General features: G+C 44.4%; 1 protein-coding gene across 2 annotated transcripts in view; it reads right to left on the reverse strand.

The window, feature by feature from the left end:
• LOC139422783 (basal cell adhesion molecule-like) overlaps positions 1-16,900 on the reverse strand; it is a 100,050-nt gene extending 83,150 nt beyond the window's left edge. For both annotated transcript variants that reach the window (XR_011635758.1, XM_071174130.1), the window contains exon 1: positions 16,616-16,900. Coding sequence is in view for 1 of the 2 variants with exons in the window: in XM_071174130.1 (XP_071030231.1) it covers positions 16,616-16,685 (70 nt within the window). In the remaining variant the exon portion in view is untranslated. The remainder of the gene's footprint in view (positions 1-16,615) is intronic.
• Positions 16,901-20,397: the final 3,497 nt, after the last annotated feature.

A 20,397-nucleotide genomic window follows, 5' to 3' on the forward strand; every position in this document is an offset into this window, starting at 1 on the left:
GAAAGATAGAAGAGAGAGAAAGACAGATAGAAGAGAGAGAAAGACCGATAGAAGAGAGAGAAAGACCGATAGAAGAGAGAGAAAGACAGATAGAAGAGAGAGAAAGACCGATAGAAGAGAGAGAAGGACAGGTAGAAGAGAGAGAAAGACAGGTAGAAGAGAGAGAAAGACAGGTAGAAGAGAGAGAAAGACAGATAGAAGAGAGAGAAAGGCAGATAGAAGAGAGAGAAAGACAGGTAGAAGAGAGAGAAAGACTGATAGAGGAGAGAGAAAGACAGATAGAAGAGAGAGAAAGAGATAGAAGAGAGAGAAAGACAGATAGAAGAGAGAGAAAGACCGATAGAAGAGAGAGAAAGACCGATAGAAGAGAGAGAAAGACAGATAGAAGAGAGAGAAAGACCGATAGAAGAGAGAGAAGGACAGGTAGAAGAGAGAGAAAGACAGGTAGAAGAGAGAGAAAGACAGGTAGAAGAGAGAGAAAGACAGGTAGAAGAGAGAGAAAGACAGATAGAAGAGAGAGAAAGGCAGATAGAAGAGAGAGAAAGACAGGTAGAAGAGAGAGAAAGACTGATAGAAGAGAGAGAAGGACAGATAGAAGAGAGAGAAAGAGATAGAAGAGAGAGAAAGACAGATAGAAGAGAGAGAAAGACCGATAGAAGAGAGAGAAAGACAGATAGAAGAGAGAGAAAGACAGATAGAAGAGAGAGAAAGACCGATAGAAGAGAGAGAAAGAGGTAGAAGAGAGAGAAAGACAGATAGAAGAGAGAGAATACATGAGTATTCACACCCCTTTGCTATGACACTCCAAACTGACTTCAGGCGCATTCCGTTTCCTCTGATCATACTTGAGATGTTGCTACAACTTGATTGGAGTCCACCTGTGGCCAATAAAATAGTTTGGACATGATTTAGAAATGCACCTTTCTGTATAAGATCCCACAGTTGACAGTGCATGACAGAGCAAAAACTATACCATGAAGTCCAGGGAACTGTCCGCAGAGCTCCAAGAGAGAATAGTGATGAGGCATATATCTGGGCATGGGTATAAAACAATTTCTAGTGTTGAAAGGTTCCAAGAGCACAGTGGTCTCCAATCATTGGGAAATGGGGAAAAATATGGATCTACCCAGACTCTGCCTAGAGCAGGCTGTCCAACCAAACTGAGCAACTGGGCAAGACGGACCTTGGTTAGGGAGGAGACCAAAAACCCATTGACCACTCTGACAGAACTACAGAGTTCCTTGGCTGAGATGGGAGAACCTGCCAGAAGGACAACCGTCTCTACAGCACTTTACCAATCTGGGCTTTGTGGGAGTGGCGAGACAGAAGCCACTCCTGAGAAAAAGGCACATGACAGCACGCCTGGAGTTTGCAAAAAGGCACATGAAAGTCTCTGAGAGCGTAAGGCAAAATATTCTGTGGTCTGATGAGACAACCAGCTCATCGCCGTCTAACACTATACCTCCCGTGAAACATGGTGGTGGTAGCATCATGCTATGGCCATGCTTTTCAGTGGCAGGGACTGGGAGACTGGAAGGTGTCACAGGAAGGCCAAAAAGATCATCAAGGACAACAACCACCCGAGCCACTGCCTGTTCACACCACTCAGAGAGGCTGCTGCCTACACTGAGACCCAATCAATGGCTACTTTAATAAATGGATCACTAGTCACTTTAAACAATGCCACTTTTTAAATAATGCCACTTTAATAATGTTTACACATTTTACATTACCCATATCATATGTATATACTGTATTTTATACCATCTATTGCACCTTGCCTATGCTGCTCAGCCATCGCTCCTCCATATATTTATATGTACATATTCTCATTCACCCCTTTAGATTTGTGTGTATTAGGTAGTTGTTGTGGAATTGTTAGATTACTTGTTAGATATTACTGCACTGTCGGAATTAGCATGTAGCATTTTGCTACACTCGCATTAACATCTGCTAAAAAATTTATTTTATTTTGATTTGATTTGACAAAGTATTGACTCACGGGTGTGAATACTTATGTAAATTAGATATTTCTGTATTTAATCTTCAATAAATTTGCAAAACTTTCTAAAAACATGTTTTCACGTTGTCATTACGGAATATTGTGTGTAGATGGATGAGAAAAAAAATATTTTTCATTAATTTGGTATTCAGGCTGTAACACAACAAAATGTGTAATTGGTCAAGGGGTATGAATACTTTCTGAAGGTACCATATGTAAGACAGAGAAAGGGGTTAAGGAGGTGAGAGAGGTAGAGAGGTAGAGAGGTGAGAGAGGTAGAGAGGTGAGAGAGGTAGAGAGGTGAGATAGGTAGAGAGGTGAGATAGGTAGAGAGGTAGAGAGGTGAGAGAGGTAGAGAGGTAGAGAGGTGAGATAGGTAGAGAGGTAGAGAGGTAGAGAGGTGAGAGAGGTAGAGAGGTAGAGAGGTGAGATAGGTAGAGAGGTAGAGAACACGCTGTGACTTGAGGAGGATATTAACTGTGTTTCCTCTGTAACTCTATCCCACCAATGTCTGTCTCTGTTAAAGTCAAGTTCAAAATCAAATCAAATCAAATTTTATTTGTCACATACACATGGTTAGCAGATGTTAATGCGAGTGTAGCGAAATGCTTGTGCTTCTAGTTCCGACAATGCAGTAATAACAAGTAATCTAACTAACAATTCCAAAACTACTGTCTTGTACACAGTGTAAGGGGATAAAGAATATGTACATAAGGATATATGAATGAGTGATGGTACAGAGCAGCATAGGCAAGATACAGTAGATGGTATCGAGTACAGTATGTACAAATGAGATGAGTATGTAAACAAAGTGGCATAGTTTAAAGTGGCTAGTGATACATGTATTACATAAGGATACAGTCGATGATATAGAGTACAGTATATACGTATGCATATGAGATGAATAATGTAGGGTAAGTAACATTATATAAGGTAGCATTGTTTAAAGTGGCTAGTGATATATTTACATCATTTCCCATCAATTCCCATTATTAAAGTGGCTGGAGTTGAGTCAGTGTCAGTGTGTTGGCAGCAGCCACTCAGTGTTAGTGGTGGCTGTTTAACAGTCTGATGGCCTTGAGATAGAAGCTGTTTTTCAGTCTCTCGGTCCCAGCTTTGATGCACCTGTACGGACCTCGCCTTCTGGATGATAGCGGGGTGAACAGGCAGTGGCTCGGGTGGTTGATGTCCTTGATGATCTTTATGGCCTTCCTGTGACATCGGGTGGTGTAGGTGTCCTGGAGGGCAGGTAGTTTGCCCCCGGTGATGCGTTGTGCAGACCTCACTACCCTCTGGAGAGCCTTACGGTTGAGGGCGGTGCAGTTGCCATACCAGGCGGTGATACAGCCCGCCAGGATGCTCTCGATTGTGCATCTGTAGAAGTTTGTGAGTGCTTTTGGTGACAAGCCGAATTTCTTCAGCCTCCTGAGGTTGAAGAGGCGCTGCTGCGCCTTCTTCACGATGCTGTCTGTGTGAGTGGACCAATTCAGTTTGTCTGTGATGTGTATGCCGAGGAACTTAAAACTTGCTACCCTCTCCACTACTGTTCCATCACACAGGCTTTATTGGTCATAGTGGAGAGAGAAGGGGGCTATGAGGCTGTGGTCGTCCTGGGAGAGGAGCAGAGGTAAGCTACACCTCCAACAAACAAAGACAGTGGGTTTCCTGCGGGCAGTCACCTGACGAGCCTGGCCCTGTAGTGGACATACGATCTGTTTCCTGATGTTACACTACTGTACCTTCACTGTAGTGGACATACGATCTGTTTCCTGATGTTACACTACTGTACCTTCACTGTAGTGGACATACGATCTGTTTCCTGATGTTACACTACTGTACCTTCACTGTAGTGGACATACAATCTGTTTCCTGATGTTACACTACTGTACCTTCACTGTAGTGGACATGCAATCTGTTTCCTGATGTTACACTACTGTACCTTCACTGTAGTGGACATACGATCTGTTCCCTGATGTTACACTACTGTACCTTCACTGTAGTGGACATACGATCTGTTTCCTGATGTTACACTACTGTACCTTCACTGTAGTGGACATACGATCTGTTCCCTGATGTTACACTACTGTACCTTCACTGTAGTGGACATACGCTCTGTTTCCTGATGTTACACTACTGTACCTTCACTGTAGTGGACATACGATCTGTTTCCTGATGTTACACTACTGTACCTTCACTGTAGTGGACATACGATCTGTTTCCTGATGTTACACTACTGTACCTTCACTGTAGTGGACATACGATCTGTTTCCTGATGTTACACTACTGTACCTTCACTCTCAGCTAACGGGAAGCCCCATTTCTCACAGAGAGCGACCTTAACTCAGACTTAGGAAATATGTATACTAGAGGTCGACCAATTATGATTTTTCAACGCCGATACCGATTATTGGAGGATCAAAAAAAGCCGATACCGATTAATCGGCCGATTTTTATGTATATATTTGTAATAATTACAATTACAACAATAGTGAATGAACAATGAACACCTTTATTTTAACTTAATATAATACATCAATAAAATCAATTTCGTCTCAAATAAATAATGAAACATGTTCAATTTGGTTTAAATAATGCAAAAACACAGTGTTGGAGAAGAAAGTAAAAGTGCAATATGTGCCATGTAAGAAAGCTAACATTTCAGTTCCTTGCTCAGAACATGAGAACATATGAAAGCTGGTGATTCCTTTTAACATGAGTCTTCAATATTCCCAGGTAAGAAGTTTTAGGTTGTAGTTATTATAGGACTATTTCTCTCTATACCATTTATATTTCATATACCTTTGACTATTGGATGTTCTAATAGGTACTCTAGTATTGCCAGCCTAATCTCAGGAGTTGATAGGCTTGAAGTCATAAACAGCGCAATGCTTGAAGCACAGCGAAGAGCTGCTGGCAAATGGAGGAAAGTGCTGTCTGAATGAATGCTTACGAGCCTGCTGCTGCCTACCACCGCTCAGTCAGACTGCTCTATCAAATATCAAATCATAGACTAAATTCTAATATAATAACACACAGAAATTCGAGCCTCAGGGCATTCATTTGGTCAAATCCGGAAACTATCACTTCGAAAAAACAAAACGTTTATTCTCTCAGTGAAATATGGAACCGTTCTGTATTTTATCTAACGGGTGGCATCCATAAGTCTAAATATTGCTGTTACATTGCACAACCTACAATGATATGTCTTAATTATGTAAAATTCTGGCAAATTAGTTCGCAACGAGCCAGGCGGCCCAAACTGTTGCATATACCCTGACTCTGCGTGCAATGAACGCAAGAGAAGTGACACAATTTCACCTGGTTAATATTGCCTGCTAACATGAATTTCTTTACACTAAATATGCAGGTTTAAAAATATATATAGTTCTGTGTATTGATTTTAAGAAAGGCATTGATGTTTATGGTTAGGTACAGTTGTGCAACGATTGTGCTTTTTTCGAAAATGAGCTTTTGTAAAATCAAGTTGGCTGTCTTTGTTAGGATGAAAAGGTCTTCACACAGTTCGCAACGAGCCAGGCGGCCCAAACTGCTGCATTTACCCTGACTCTGTTGCACAGAACGCAAGAGAAGTGACACAATTTCCCTAGTTAAAATAAATTAATGTTAGCAAGCAATATTAACTAAATATGCAGGTTTAAAAATATATACTTGTGCATTGATTTTAAGAAAGACATTGATGTTTATGGTTAAGTACATTGGTGCAACGACAGTGCTTTTTTCGCGAATGCGTTTGTTAAATCCCCCGTTTGGTGAAGTAGGCTATGATTCAATGATAAATTAACAGGCACCACATTATGTGATTATGTGCATCGCAGGACAAGCTAGATAAACTAGCAATATCCTCAACCATGTGTAGTTAACTATAGATTATGTTAAGATTGATTGTTTTTTATAAGTTAAGTTTAATGCTAGCTAGCAACTTACCGTGGCTCCTTGCTGCCCTCGCATAACAGATGGTCAGCCTGTCATGCAGTCTCCTCGTGGATTGCAATGTAATCGGCCATAATCGGTGTCCAAAAATGCAGATTACCAATTGTTATGAAAACTTGAAATCGGCCCTAATTAATTGGCCATTCCGATTAATCGGTCGACCTCTACTGTATACAAACACACACACACACACACACACACACACACACACACACACACACACACAGTGACAAAAACATATGTATACAGTACAGTACACTTTCAAACACACACACAAGCTGAAATTGGTGTGAACACACACATGATCACACACACACATTCCCTCCTGTATGCTTCGAGTCTGTCTCTCTCTTCCACCTCTCCTTCTGCTCCACCTGTCCTCCTGTTCCACCGCTCCATCTCTCCTCCTGTTCCACCTATCCTCCTGCTCCACCTGTCCTCCTGTTCCACCGCTTCATCTCTCCTCCTGTTCCACCTGTCCTCCTGCTTCACCTGTCCTCCTGCTTCACCTGTCCTCCTGCTCCACCTGTCCTCCTGTTCCACCGCTTCATCTCTCCTCCTGTTCCACCTGTCCTCCTGCTTCACCTGTCCTCCTGCTCCACCTGTCCTTCTGTTCCACCGCTTCATCTCTCCTCCTGTTCCACCTGTCCTCCTGCCTCACCTGTCCTCCTGCTCCACCTGTCCTCCTGTTCCACCGCTTCATCTCTCCTCCTGTTCCACCTGTCCTCCTGCTTCACATGTCCTCCTGCTTCACCTGTCCACCTGCTCCATCTGTCCTCCTGCTCCATCACTCCTCCTGTTCCACCGCTTCATCTCTCCTCCTGTTCCACCTGTCCTCCTGCTTCACATGTCCTCCTGCTTCACCTGTCCACCTGCTCCATCTGTCCTCCTGCTCCATCACTCCTCCTGTTCCACCGCTTCATCTCTCCTCCTGTTCCACCTGTCCTCCTGCTTCACCTGTCCTCCTGCGACCTGTCCACCTGCTCCATCTGTCCTCCTGCTCCATCTCTCCTCCTGTTCCACCTGTCCTCCTGCTTCACCTGTCCTCCTGCGACCTGTCCACCTGCTCCATCTGTCCTCCTGCTCCATCTGTCCTCCTGCTCCATCTCTCCTCCTGCTCCTCCTCTCCGTGAATAATTTATATTGCAGGGTTTGTCAAACAGTGAGGTTAACCATGTCCAGCTAACCATTAACTACATTATAAAGCAGGAGAAATGTCTCACACAGAGGAATGTATATGTTCTCCTTTAACAGAATGAGACAACATTGAACTGGAGATTGGAGATGAAAGAAGAAAAAATAGTAATAATAGTAGTAAATCCCTGCATCACACACACACACACACACACACACACACACACACACACACACACACACACACACACACACACACACACACACACACACACACACACACACACACACACACACACACACACACACACACACACACACACAGCTCTTTAGCTTGGTGAACTCTCTGTCACATTCCATGGGATGGCGATAAGATTGAAAAGAACCCCTGTTACACAACTGCCATTTGTTGACCATTCTTTAAGCTTAACAGGGCTGCCACTGACTGACTGACGAGGGGCAAACAACTCACTCAGCAAGGGGTGCGTTCAAACACACAACCTCCACTCACACTCTCTCCAAAACCTTAGTCTACCATGTAAAGACCACTCCCAAACACAGCTCTAATGCGAGTACTGAAACAGCCATGTTGGTCAGGGGGGAAACACCCAACATCCACTCACACTCTCTCCAAAACCTTAGTCTACCATGTAAAGACCACTCCCAAACACAGCTCTAATGCGAGTCCTGAAACAACCACGTTAGTCAGGGGGGAAACACATAAGGTCCACTAACTGTCTATGCAGCCTTCCTCTAGTTCCGTCCTCAGCCTGTAGCATGCTGCATGGTGTGAAAGGACACAGGGTGGGAGAGGAGAGGGGTTCGTGTTTGAGAAGGGTTCTACAACTGCTGTTGAGGCAACTGTTGACGTCTGAGAAGCAACAGCTTGAGAAGCTCCCACAGGACCCAAGACCCAGCTCAGAACAGGCAGACAGACAGGGGAGACGGGGGATGTCCAGAGGGGTTAGGGTTTCTTGTCTGCCGGTAAACTGAAGATCATGGGGTTTTCCACAGACTTCCTAATTGGTATTCCTAAGCTGTATGTGTGTGCGTGCGTGCGTGCGTGCGTGCGTGTGTGTGTGTGTGTGTGTGAGCGTGTGTGCATCTCCCTCTTTCAGTCTGGACAAACCAGGAACAACTGCTGACCAAGAAACATGAGTGGGGGTTGCCATGTTGTAGCGTGCAATAGATGGAATTTGTAGGCCATGATCCTTCCTCTCTCTCCCACTCTGCCCGACACATATTTATATGTAGCTCTAACAGCCAAACCCTCCTCTCTGTGTGTGCTGAATGCCTAAAAAGCCCCATAGATCCTGAATGAAGGCTCTTTGGCGCAGCATGTTTCTACTGCACTGCCAATCAATGCATCGGCAGCACTTAACCTTATCTTCCCAAATAACTTTTGAATCTTAAATGTTCCTTGCAATACAGCCCCCCAACCCCCATTCCTTCTCCTTTCAAGGCTGCACTTGAAATGACCTACGACCCCCCGGCCACCTCTCTTCACTATCATCATCATCTGTATCATCTTCCTCCCTTGAGACAACAAAACAATCGGGAACTGCAGTAACACAAGTCAGCTGTAATCACCCCTCGTCCCATCCCTTGATCTCATCCTCTCTCCCTCTCTGTTTCCTTCCTCCCCTTAAAACCCCATGAAGCCACTAATGACAAGACAGCCTTGAAGCAGCAACCATGGAGAAATCAAAGGCACTAGTAGTCAGCTTCCTCTCTCCGTATCTCTCCCTCTCTCCCTAATCTCTCTCTGTCCCTCTAACCTCTCTTCCTCCCTCCCCAATCTCTCTCTGTCCCTCTCCTTCTCTTTGAACCCTGTAGTGTCTTTACTGTTTAAGAATGTTGTGTTGAATGGAATAGAACAGAGAGAGGGCGGATAGAGAGAGAGAGAGAGAGAGAGAGAGAGAGAGAGAGAGAGAGAGAGAGAGAGGGAGAAAGAGAGAAAGAGAGAAAGAGAGAGAGAGAGAGAGAGAGAGAGGGAGAGAGAGAGAGAGAGAGGTGAACAAACACTGGGATGTTTGCTGAGGAAACAGAGAGGGAAGGGGTGTGTCTTATTTTTAAGTAATTAAAAAATAAGTCCTAAAGCTGGGGTCAAACATCTCCCAGGTTGGATTTAAAAACATCCCAGGCCAGCACCCTATCCAACGCACACATCACAGCAGGACCTTCCTCCCAGTATCCTCTCTGGGCTGTGCACAAAAGCAGTAGCTCCAAACACATCACAGTAAATCACCACAAACATCAATACACATCAACGACTCCCTCCAGTGAGCCACCATTACCCAAAACAAAAAAGGTCTAGAGCGAGGGAGGAGAAGAAGGGAGGATGGAGACAGAGGGAGAGAGACAGACAGGAGATAGGGTAAGAGAGAAATTAGAACAGTGACCAAGTTAATCAAAACTATTAAAGTGTGTGTGTGTGTGTGTGTGTGTGTGTGTGTGTGTGTGTGTGTGTGTGTGTGTGTGTGTGTGTGTGTGTGTGTGTGTGTGTGTGTGTGTGTGTGTGTGTGTGTGTGTGTGTGTGTCCGCATCCCAGCATTCTAATCACGGCTCTAGCTGCTCTTTTTGAAGACCTTTGATGATATTAGGATGAAAAGCTCTGAGGAGTGTTTCTGTGAACCACATCCTCCGCTAGCTGACTTCAAACTAGGATTAACCCCGTGAAACCTGTCATTTCATACCCAGATGCCCACCGTTGCCTGCCTGCCTGCCTGCTGCCAATTCACCAACTGGGCTGTTAGAATTTCTCCCACCGTGGGGTTTCACAGAGAACAAACAACAGAGATAAGAAAGAGCATTAGTTTGGATTTGAAAAGGTTAGGACGACTTAAACCCTGTCCACAGTAACATTCATCCACTATCATGAGGATTTATGCAGAAAGCTTAATTGTTCCACTGCAATGTGGTCTACATGAACCCAGCAGAGAGTCACCACTACAGTGGCATACAGTGCCTTGCGAAAGTATTCGGCCCCCTTGAACTTTGCGACCTTTTGCCACATTTCAGGCTTCAAACATAAAGATATAAAACTGTATTTTTTTGTGAAGAATCAACAACAAGTGGGACACAATCATGAAGTGGAACGACATTTATTGGATATTTCAAACTTTTTTAACAAATCAAAAACTGAAAAATTGGGTGTGCAAAAGTATTCAGCCCCTTTACTTTCAGTGCAGCAAACTCTCTCCAGAAGTTCAGTGAGGATCTCTGAATGATCCAATGTTGACCTAAATGACTAATGATGATAAATACAATCCACCTGTGTGTAAGCAAGTCTCCGTATAAATGCACCTGCACTGTGATCGTCTCAGAGGTCCGTTAAAAGCGCAGAGAGCATCATGAAGAACAAGGAACACACCAGGCAGGTCCGAGATACTGTTGTGAAGAAGTTTAAAGCCAGATTTGGATACAAAAAGATTTCCCAAGCTTTAAACATCCCAAGGAGCACTGTGCAAGCGATAATATTGAAATGGAAGGAGTATCAGACCACTGCAATTCTACCAAAACCTGGCCGTCCCTCTAAACTTTCAGCTCATACAAGGAGAAGACTGATCAGAGATGCAGCCAAGAGGCCCATGATCATGAACTGCAGAGATCTACAGCTGAGGTGGGAGACTCTGTCCATAGGACAACAAGTATATTGCACAAATCTGGCCTTTATGGAAGAGTGGCAAGAAGAAAGCCATTTCTTAAAGATATCCATAAAAAGTGTTGTTTAAAGTTTGCCACAAGCCACCTGGGAGACACACCAAACATGTGGAAGAAGGTGCTCTGGTCAGATGAAACCAAAATTGAACTTTTTGGCAACAATGCAAAACGTTATGTTTGGCGTAAAAGCAACACAGCTGAACACACCATCCCCACTGTCAAACATGGTGGTGGCAGCATCGTGGTTTGGGCCTGCTTTTATTCAGCAGGGACAGGGAAGATGGTTACAATTGATGGGAAGATGGATGGAGCCAAATACAGGACCATTCTGGAAGAAAACCTGATGGAGTCTGCAAAAGACCTGAGACTGGGACGGAGATTTGTCTTCCAACAAGACAATGATCCAAAACATAAAGCAAAATCTACAATGGAATGGTTCAAAAATAAACATATCCAGGTGTTAGAATGGCCGAGTCAAAGTCCAGACCTGAATCCAATCGAGAATCTGTGGAAAGAACTGAAAACTGCTGTTCACAAATGCTCTCCATCCAACCTCACTGAGCTCGAGCTGTTTTGCAAGGAGGAATGGGAAAAAATGTTAGTCTCTCGATGTGCAAAACTGATAGAGACATACCCCAAGCGACTTACAGCTGTAATCGCAGCAAAAGGTGGCGCTACAAAGTATTAACTTAAGGGGGCTGAATAATTTTGCACGCCCAATTTTTCAGTTTTTGATTTGTTAAAAAAGTTTGAAATATCCAATAAATGTCGTTCCACTTCATGATTGTGTCCCAATACAGTTTTATATCTTTATGTTTGAAGCCTGAAATGTGGCAAAAGATCGCAAAGTTCAAGGGGGCCGAATACTTTCGCAAGGCACTGTACATCACATGAAAGGAAAGCTGCCAAATCACTGAAATGGAAATAGAAATTAAAGCAAGGAAATGACTGGGGGAATTAAGGAGTTGATAGACAAAGGGTGGAAGCTCAGAGTTTCCTACAGCACCTTGAACTCAGCTGACGGCCTGTCTCCGCGATTCTCACCAAAAGCACTCACAAACTTCTACAGATGCACAATCGAGAGCATCCTGGCGGGCTGTATCACCGCCTGGTATGGCAACTGCACCGCCCTCAACCGTAAGGCTCTCCAGAGGGTAGTGAGGTCTGCACAACGCATCACCGGGGGCAAACTACCTGCCCTCCAGGACACCTACACCACCCGATGTCACAGGAAGGCCATAAAGATCATCAAGGACATCAACCACCCGAGCCACTGCCTGTTCACCCCGCTATCATCCAGAAGGCGAGGTCAGTACAGGTGCATAAAAGCTGGGACCGAGAGACTGAAAAACAGCTTCTATCTCAAGGCCATCAGACTGTTAAACAGCCACCACTAACACTGAGTGGCTGCTGCCAACACACTGACACTGACTCAACTCCAGCCACTTTAATAATGGGAATTGATGGGAAATGATGTAAATATATCACTAGCCACTTTAAACAATGCTACCTTATATAATGTTACTTACCCTACATTATTCATCTCATATGCATACGTATATACTGTACTCTATATCATCGACTGTATCCTTATGCAATACATGTATCACTAGCCACTTTAAACTATGCCACTTTGTTTACATACTCATCTCATTTGTACATACTGTTCTCGATACCATCTACTGTATCTTGCCTATGCTGCTCTGTACCATCTCATTCATATATCCTTATGTACATATTCTTTATCCCCTTACACTGTGTACAAGACAGTAGTTTTGGAATTGTTAGTTAGATTACTTGTTATTACTGCATTGTCGGAACTAGAAGCACAAGCATTTCGCTACACTCGCATTAACATCTGCTAACCATGTGTATGTGACAAATAAAATTTGATTTGATTTGATTTGTATGACTGGACCGGTGTAGTACGGTGTCTTGGTGGTGAATGGGGCCCAACGTTGTAAAGTCTTGTGTGTTTTTGGATTAGCACCATTGTGTTGTGAAGAGGCAGCCCCTCTCTGCCGGAGAAACAATGTTTGAATGCACAGACACTCAGGACGAGCTCCAACCTGTCCATAGGAATACCACTCATTACTATAGGACCTTCAGTTCAGCTCCGTCTCCATCTATCTCCCCTCTAACCCAAACCCAGTGGAGAAGCATGAATCACCCAAACTAATAGCAGTCCCAGTGCTCCTGCACCTACAAAGGTAGGACCTTAATTTGAGCCAGTTTTCTACAGCAGGAAAACAATCCTGCAGCAACAGGAAATGGGAATTCTTAAGTGAATTATAATTAATGGACATTTTTGTTAATGTACATTTTCCAGAAAATTCTCAGCAACAAAAGAGTGATCAAATTAAGATCCTACATCTATCTGTACACCCCCAGGTTAAACGACAAAGGGGGCAAATACCAGCTCGCTCCCTCAAAACAGCCCTTATCGACCTGTCACTCAGAGTGGTGTTAGTTATCATTGTTTAGAGCTGTTGCACAATAAGAGGAATCAATATGGATCGTGTGTGTGTGTGCTAACTTAGAATACCATCAGCGCCCCTAACCCACTTAAAAAGAGCTTGAAGAAGCCCACTGGCTTTTATCTCCACTGGCTAAATGGCAGGCTTTTAATTTCTCTGCCCTAATACCATAATAATTACACATGGCAGCGTGGGGGGGGGTTTGATGCCGACGGGACAAGTAGAAATTAAAGCAAGGAAATGACTGGGGGAATTAAGGAGTTGATAGACAAAGGGTGGAAGCTCAGAGTTTCCTACAGCACCTTGAACTCAGCTGACGGCCTGTCTTCGCGATTCTCTCTGCCACCCTCCTCAGTGACCCACCCCCCACCTCACCCTTCCTCACCTGACCCCACCCTTCCCAGTGACCCCTCTCACCCTTCCTAACTCGACCCCACCCTTCTCAGTGAGCCCCCCCTCACCCTTCCTCACCCAACCCCACCCCCTCTCACCACAAGAGAGCAAGGCTGAGACAGTACAGCCAGCGACCACTTTTAGGACGTGAAAGCAGCAAAAGCACCTTTCTACCAACAAAACCCACCAACATTTATCTAAACCCACACAACAAATTACAATAGACAACTGCTGTCACGCCCTGACCATAGAGAGCCCTTGTTTCTCTATGGTGTAGTAGGTCGTGACTAGGGGGTATTCTAGTTTATAATTTCTATGTTGTGTTCTAGTTTATATTTTCTATGTTGGTGTTTTGTATGATTCCCAATTAGAGGCAGCCGGTAATCGTTGTCTCTATTTGGGGATCATATTTAAGTAGCTATTTTTCCCACCTGTGTTTGTGGGATATTGTTTCGCGTTTGTGCATCACGTAGTCACGTTTAGTTGTTCGTTTATTGATATATTTTGTTTTTTGTTTTCTCTTTGAATGAAATACGTGGAACTCAACATCCGCTGTGCCTTGGTCCCGTTCTTACGACAGCCGTGACAAATGCTGCATACACTACACGTGTTTTCCCCCGATGCCAAGCTTCTGGAACTTCCAACACATCAAGTGCCTCAGAGCAAAGAACAGGTGTGATACAGTCATTTACTAGTTAAAAAGTAACTTTCCTAATCAGAAATAATCCTCAATCTGACAAATCTTTCTGATCCCTGTCTGGCATGACGTTGTTCTAGAAGTTTGGCTGTTGATGATTCTAACTCTGGGTGACATTGTATGGTATGCCGAGGGAGACATTTCCAACCTGTACGGTTCAACCGGTCACAGGTCAATTGCATTGCCGTCAGTACAGGCATGCAAAGCACACTGGGACGGCCTTGATGTCATCACCGCATATTTGTGTCACACACACTGTGTGGGGTGTTGTGTCCTGTGGTCCTTTTTGGTGCACCGTGGAATAGTTTTGTAGTGAGTGTGTAGCGTGTTATAGGTGTGTATGTGTGCGACAGTCTCCCACAGAGAAACCTGCTATTATTAGACAAACGAGCCGGAGGGAGGGAGGAGGGGTCGGGGGTGAGATTAAGGGAAGATAGGAGAGGGAGCATTCTTGTCCCCTTTTACAGTGAGAGAGAGGCGTACTGCACTAAAGTTTAGGGGAGTGCTGCAGGCGTGTCTTGGACCTGGACTGGTTGCTGTGGAGGCGGGGACTAGTGTTTCATACTGTCCTATGTGCAGACTAAAGGGCCAGGGGTGGGGACTGGAAGAGCTAAGAACAGGAGCTCACTTAGCTACAATCAAGGGACCACCCACTGTTGTATCCAGCCTCCTACGTGAGGTACCAGCCTATCCATTAGCTGGCTTTGGCTTTTAGTACAGACACCTGTTTAGTCTCAGACACACAGTCTACACAGTGGCATCATGAAGGACTGGGCTCATATACACACAGCCACAGCAACACAGCCCAGAGAACAACTGTCTCAAAGACCAGGTGAAGAGTGGATGGAGGGAGGAGGAGCAGGGGTGGAGAGGACGGGGGGTGGAGAGGACGGGGGGTGGAGAGGACGGGGGGTAGTGGAGATCTGAGAACGGTGTGGTAGAGGTTTAAAGGGAAAAGGGAGGGTCGCTGGAGAGAGTGAAGGATGGTGCAGAGCGAGGGATGAATGGAGCTGGCGAGACTGAGGGATGCAGAGAAAAGGAGGGATGGGTGTAGAGAGAGGGAGGGGTGTTGCTGAACACCAGCCAGTTAAACTCAGGTAGGCAGAGATCCAGATTGGGGAGATAAAGAGGGGGATTTTTGATGGAGGAAAAAAAGAGAAAGACAGAAAGTTGCAGATATGTTTTTATTTTTAAAGATGATGAGTGAGAGGCAGTGGTGAGGGAGAGCAATAGATAAGTATAGAGAGAGGGGGAGAGAGAAAGAGAGAGATGCAGTGCGTGCCTTGGCCAAATGGACACACCCCACCCTAAAAGACCAAACAGCCTACAGAACCGCACTCGTTATTTATATACCTCAACATGTATGTAGCCTAGCAACCTTTTTATCCATAAGAGACAAGAGAACAGTGGAGTGGAAAAACTAAATGATAGCGTTTGAAAGCATGAAACGTTGCTCAAATGTGGGGCAGATAATGCAAACTATAAATAAATCATAAGGTTAGTGTTATCTACCGGTAAGGTTGTGAGTAGGCCTACCCATAATTCATAAAGGCCCACATATCAATCAATTTAATAACACTCCGTATAGTCCGAGGCACATCACACCCCATCCGACGCATTCTGAAAAGCTAGCTCATTGATCATAGATCAAATACATAGCGGTCATTCCGGCCGAGATAGGCCGCCGGGGCTCAGCTACAGGCTACTGCAGTCCGTTGTGCGCTCGGAAGTGCACTCTACTGCGGAGCAAGGGGTTCCCACACGACTACAAAGGAAAAGTGCGGTCTGGGTTAACCCCTAAAACATCTCACGAATTTAACATGATCCGTCACTTCGTTCAAAATGTGCTGCGCATCAAAGAGTTGGCCTACATGTAAGTATTTGTTCTCTAATAATTTAAAAATAGTTCACTGACAAGTCCAGCATTTCTCCAGACACAAATGCCGAGATTTTCAAAGTCTCGATTTACACCTGTTATTTTGGCACCGACTGGCACTCAATAACAGGTTGTTTTCACATAAAGCGGGTGACAAGAACAAATTGCCAAAGGAAACAAAATATGCACAAGGTACAATAAAGTTGTATAACCCACTAACGCATGTAAAACACTTTCGTAATGTGATACGCAGTCCATAGCCTACTATGATATAACGCACTGCGATAGTTGAAGGAGAAACAACCGTACAGGCAATGAAGAGATTCATAGCCTCCAGCCAAGAGGAACCAGCAGCAGTGGGCGAAAACAACATTTACTTTCTAATATAAAACAGACGGGGACGCGTGAAATCCAAGTCTTACCTTGCAATGAAAAGCAAAGCAGCAAGGTGCACGAGAGCGAAGCGCGTCCAAATGCTACCATCCCGTCCATGGCTCGATCTGTAACTTTTACAGATGTATTTAGCTGTTTTTCTTTAGGTGTTTCTGTCGTTATGTATTTGTGGCAACAGCAAGTCTTCAGTCGTCCAGAGTTGTTTCTCCCTCGCCCTCTCTCTCTTCGTCTCTCTCAATAAAGCGAGCGCTATCCCCCCTCTCTCTCACAGCGAGAAATCTGATGCTTGTGGCAGTCTTGGTTGATGTATTTCCACAAAAGGTGACCCACGCCCCCTCCCTCGCGCTCTCTCTCTCCCGCTACACCTCAGTTGCCCTGAAAAGACTTGCTTTACTATTCACATATGACTATATCGATGGTGGCGGTTTTTGACATTTAAAATAGATTTTCAAAAACAACATTAACACCGAAGTGGAAAGTAAAAACTCTTGCCAACTAAGACCACTATTTTTTGTTCCTTAGCCTTCAACGTCTATTATTAGGTTATTACAGATAATACATTAACAATATAGGCTAATTACATATATTTTTATTTTCATTCATAACCAACAATAAGAACAATAATACACAGCCTACTACCTTGTTAGTTAATATCAGCTGTGGATAAAATCAGATTCAGAATCATATAGTTGAAAATCTCCAGTCCGTTCATATTCTGCATTTTTTATAGCCTACACACAATAGTCTCCCTAGCCCAGCATAGCCTACACACAAAAGCCTCCCTAGCCCAGCATAGACTCCCTAGCCCAGCATAGCCTACACACAATAGTCTCCCTAGCCCAGCATAGCCTACACACAATAGTCTCCCTAGCCCAGCATAGCCTACACACAATAGCCTCCCTAGCCCAGCATAGCCTACACACAATAGCCTCCCTAGCCCAGCATAGACTCCCTAGCCCAGCATAGCCTACACACAATAGTCTCCCTAGCCCAGCATAGCCTACACACAATAGTCTCCCTAGCCCAGCATAGCCTACACACAATAGCCTCCCTAGCCCAGCATAGCCTACACACAATAGCCTCCCTAGCCCAGCATAGCCTACACACAAGTCTCCCTAGCACAGCATAGCCTACACACAATAGCCTCCCTAGCCCAGCATAGCCTACACACAATAGTCTCCCTAGCCCAGCATAGCCTACACACAATAGCCTCCCTAGCCCAGCATAGCCTACACACAATAGCCTCCCTAGCCCAGCATAGCCTACTGTGGGTAGAATCATTGTGTGTAGGCTAACAGACAATAACAACCCAGCAGACTAGTTTAGTATACTCATACGATTCATTCCTAGACATGTAATCCATTCTCCTCCAGGCATTTAGCTTACTAACCCCCATAGGCAATTCATGGATATGGGAGGGATAAGTGGCTTATAACAATATAATTCCAACTTGAATTCATTGAGTGTGTATTCTGTGACCTGGAGTTGGTTTTGGTTCAATCTGCTATACACTGGGAGGTTAGGAAGTATATACAAAGTCTGTAAACTACGAGAGGGAGTGGTCTGTGTAGGATGTAGGCTACTGTGGAGACTTAAATAACCAGGAGTGTCTACTGGTAATACTTGTTCCACGCAGAGCAGTTGACTTTTAACACACATTGCTGGGATGGTTGGGCCAAAACAGCTGTCTGATATTTGTTTTCCCCTGTGGAAGTGGAGATGGGATACGCTTCACTCACACACATCACTCACACACATCACTCACACGACAACAGGGAGGGGTCTGCAATCTGATGTGCATAGTAGGCTCCACACACACACACAAACGCACAAACTCACACAAACAAACTCTAGTGTAGTTACACCAGTGATCCACTGAGGGACACGAGCAGCGGTTTATACTTACAGCACGATGGGTGATGGGACAGCTATGTCATTACCATGGTGATACACACACGGCCATGACACCAGAAGGAAAGCACCTTTCCCACACTCTGCACTCAGTAATATCAATAACACTAGTCATCTCAGATATTGACCGCTCTGAGTTATCTGTGGCGTGTTGGAGATGGGTCAGAGACACAGAGACACAGCGACACAGAGATAAGCTCAGCCTAAACCTAGAGGCTGTGATGTAAGGGCTGTAGTTTCAAATCTAATCACATGTTATTGGTCACATACACATGGTTAGCAGATGTTAATGGTCACATACACATGGTTAGCAGATGTTATTGGTCACATACACATGGTTAGCAGATGTTAATGGTCACATACACATGGTTAGCAGATGTTAATGTTCACATACACATGGTTAGCAGATGTTATTGGTCACATACACATGGTTAGCAGATGTTATTGGTCACATACACATGGTTAGCAGATGTTATTGGTCACATACACATGGTTAGCAGATGTTATTGGTCACATACACATGGTTAGCAGATGTTATTGGTCACATACACATGGTTAGCAGATGTTATTGGTCACATACACATGGTTAGCAGATGTTATTGGTCACATACACATGGTTAGCAGATGTTAATGCGAGTGTTATGAAATGCTTGTGCTGAGCTGAGCTGATGTCAGGGTGAAGGGGAGTAGTGGGTAACCTAGTGATTTACTATGTCATTACCTATTGGAGAGAAGAGGATAGTATTCTGGTGCACAGCCTCTCTCTGACCCCATTCTAAGCCCCTCACTGTGCAGAGGTAGTCAGCTTGGGTATTTATTTTTATATTTATTTGTATTTATTTATTATGGATCCCCATTAGCTGCTGCTTTACTCTTCCTGAGGTCCAGCAAAATTGAGGCAGTTTATACAATTTTAAAAACATTACAATACATTCACAACACACGGTGTACCCTCAGGCCCCTACTCCACCACTATCTACAGTACTAAATCCATGTGTATGTATAGTGTGTATGTTAGTGTGTGTGTATGTATGTGTCTATGCCAATGTTTGTGTTGCTTCACAGTCCCCGCTGTTCCATAAGTTGACTGCCATACTCACTGATGTGGTTCACCTTTGGTTTGAACTTGTGTAATACTACAGTCTATGTCGCGTCTGCTATACACCCTGTACACCCATGGGGCCTGACACCTTTTATGTATAGCTTTCTCTTCCGCGGGGAACTGGGGATACCAGAATACTAGGACTATAATCTTTGAAAGGGTGCTATTTGTAACCTAAAAATGTTTTTTATCTGAACTGATAGAGGCCTATCTGGAACCTTTTTCAGAGGGTTCTCCGACAGGGACAAATGGTTCTACATAGCACTATTTTCTTCTGAGAGTACCTGACAGGGAGTTGGTACAGGTTGGTACAGCTGATCACATAGTGCTCTTGTTTCAGTTCTGAGCACATTAACAGTATTAGAGGGCTTCTGGTTAATGTGAGTCAGAGTAGACAGTATCACTGCCTGGAAAAGAGCTGAGTGATCCTCCGTTAGGTCTGTGCCAAGACCAGAGATGAGAGAGTGAATAAGAAGGGAGATGATTTTGTCAGATGTCATCTATCCTATAATACTAAAGGAAGACATAAGGATTCACCTGAGCTCATAGTCTGCTCTCTCATTTCCTCATTTCTCTTAGCCTACATATTCCTGTTACCCAGAGGCTATATGTTAACTATCCTCTGGAATTAAAGAACCCAACCACCTCTTATATCCTCTCTTCATTATTCTTTCATTTTATCCCTTCCTTCCTTTGTACTACCCCCCTCTATACCCGTGTCTTTATCCCCCAGTCTTTATCCTCCAGTCTTTATCCCCGTGTCTTTATCCCCCAGGCGTTATACCCGTGTCTTTATCC

This window comes from Oncorhynchus clarkii, chromosome 2, assembly GCF_045791955.1.
Source record: "Oncorhynchus clarkii lewisi isolate Uvic-CL-2024 chromosome 2, UVic_Ocla_1.0, whole genome shotgun sequence".
NCBI classification, from domain to species: domain Eukaryota; kingdom Metazoa; phylum Chordata; class Actinopteri; order Salmoniformes; family Salmonidae; genus Oncorhynchus; species Oncorhynchus clarkii.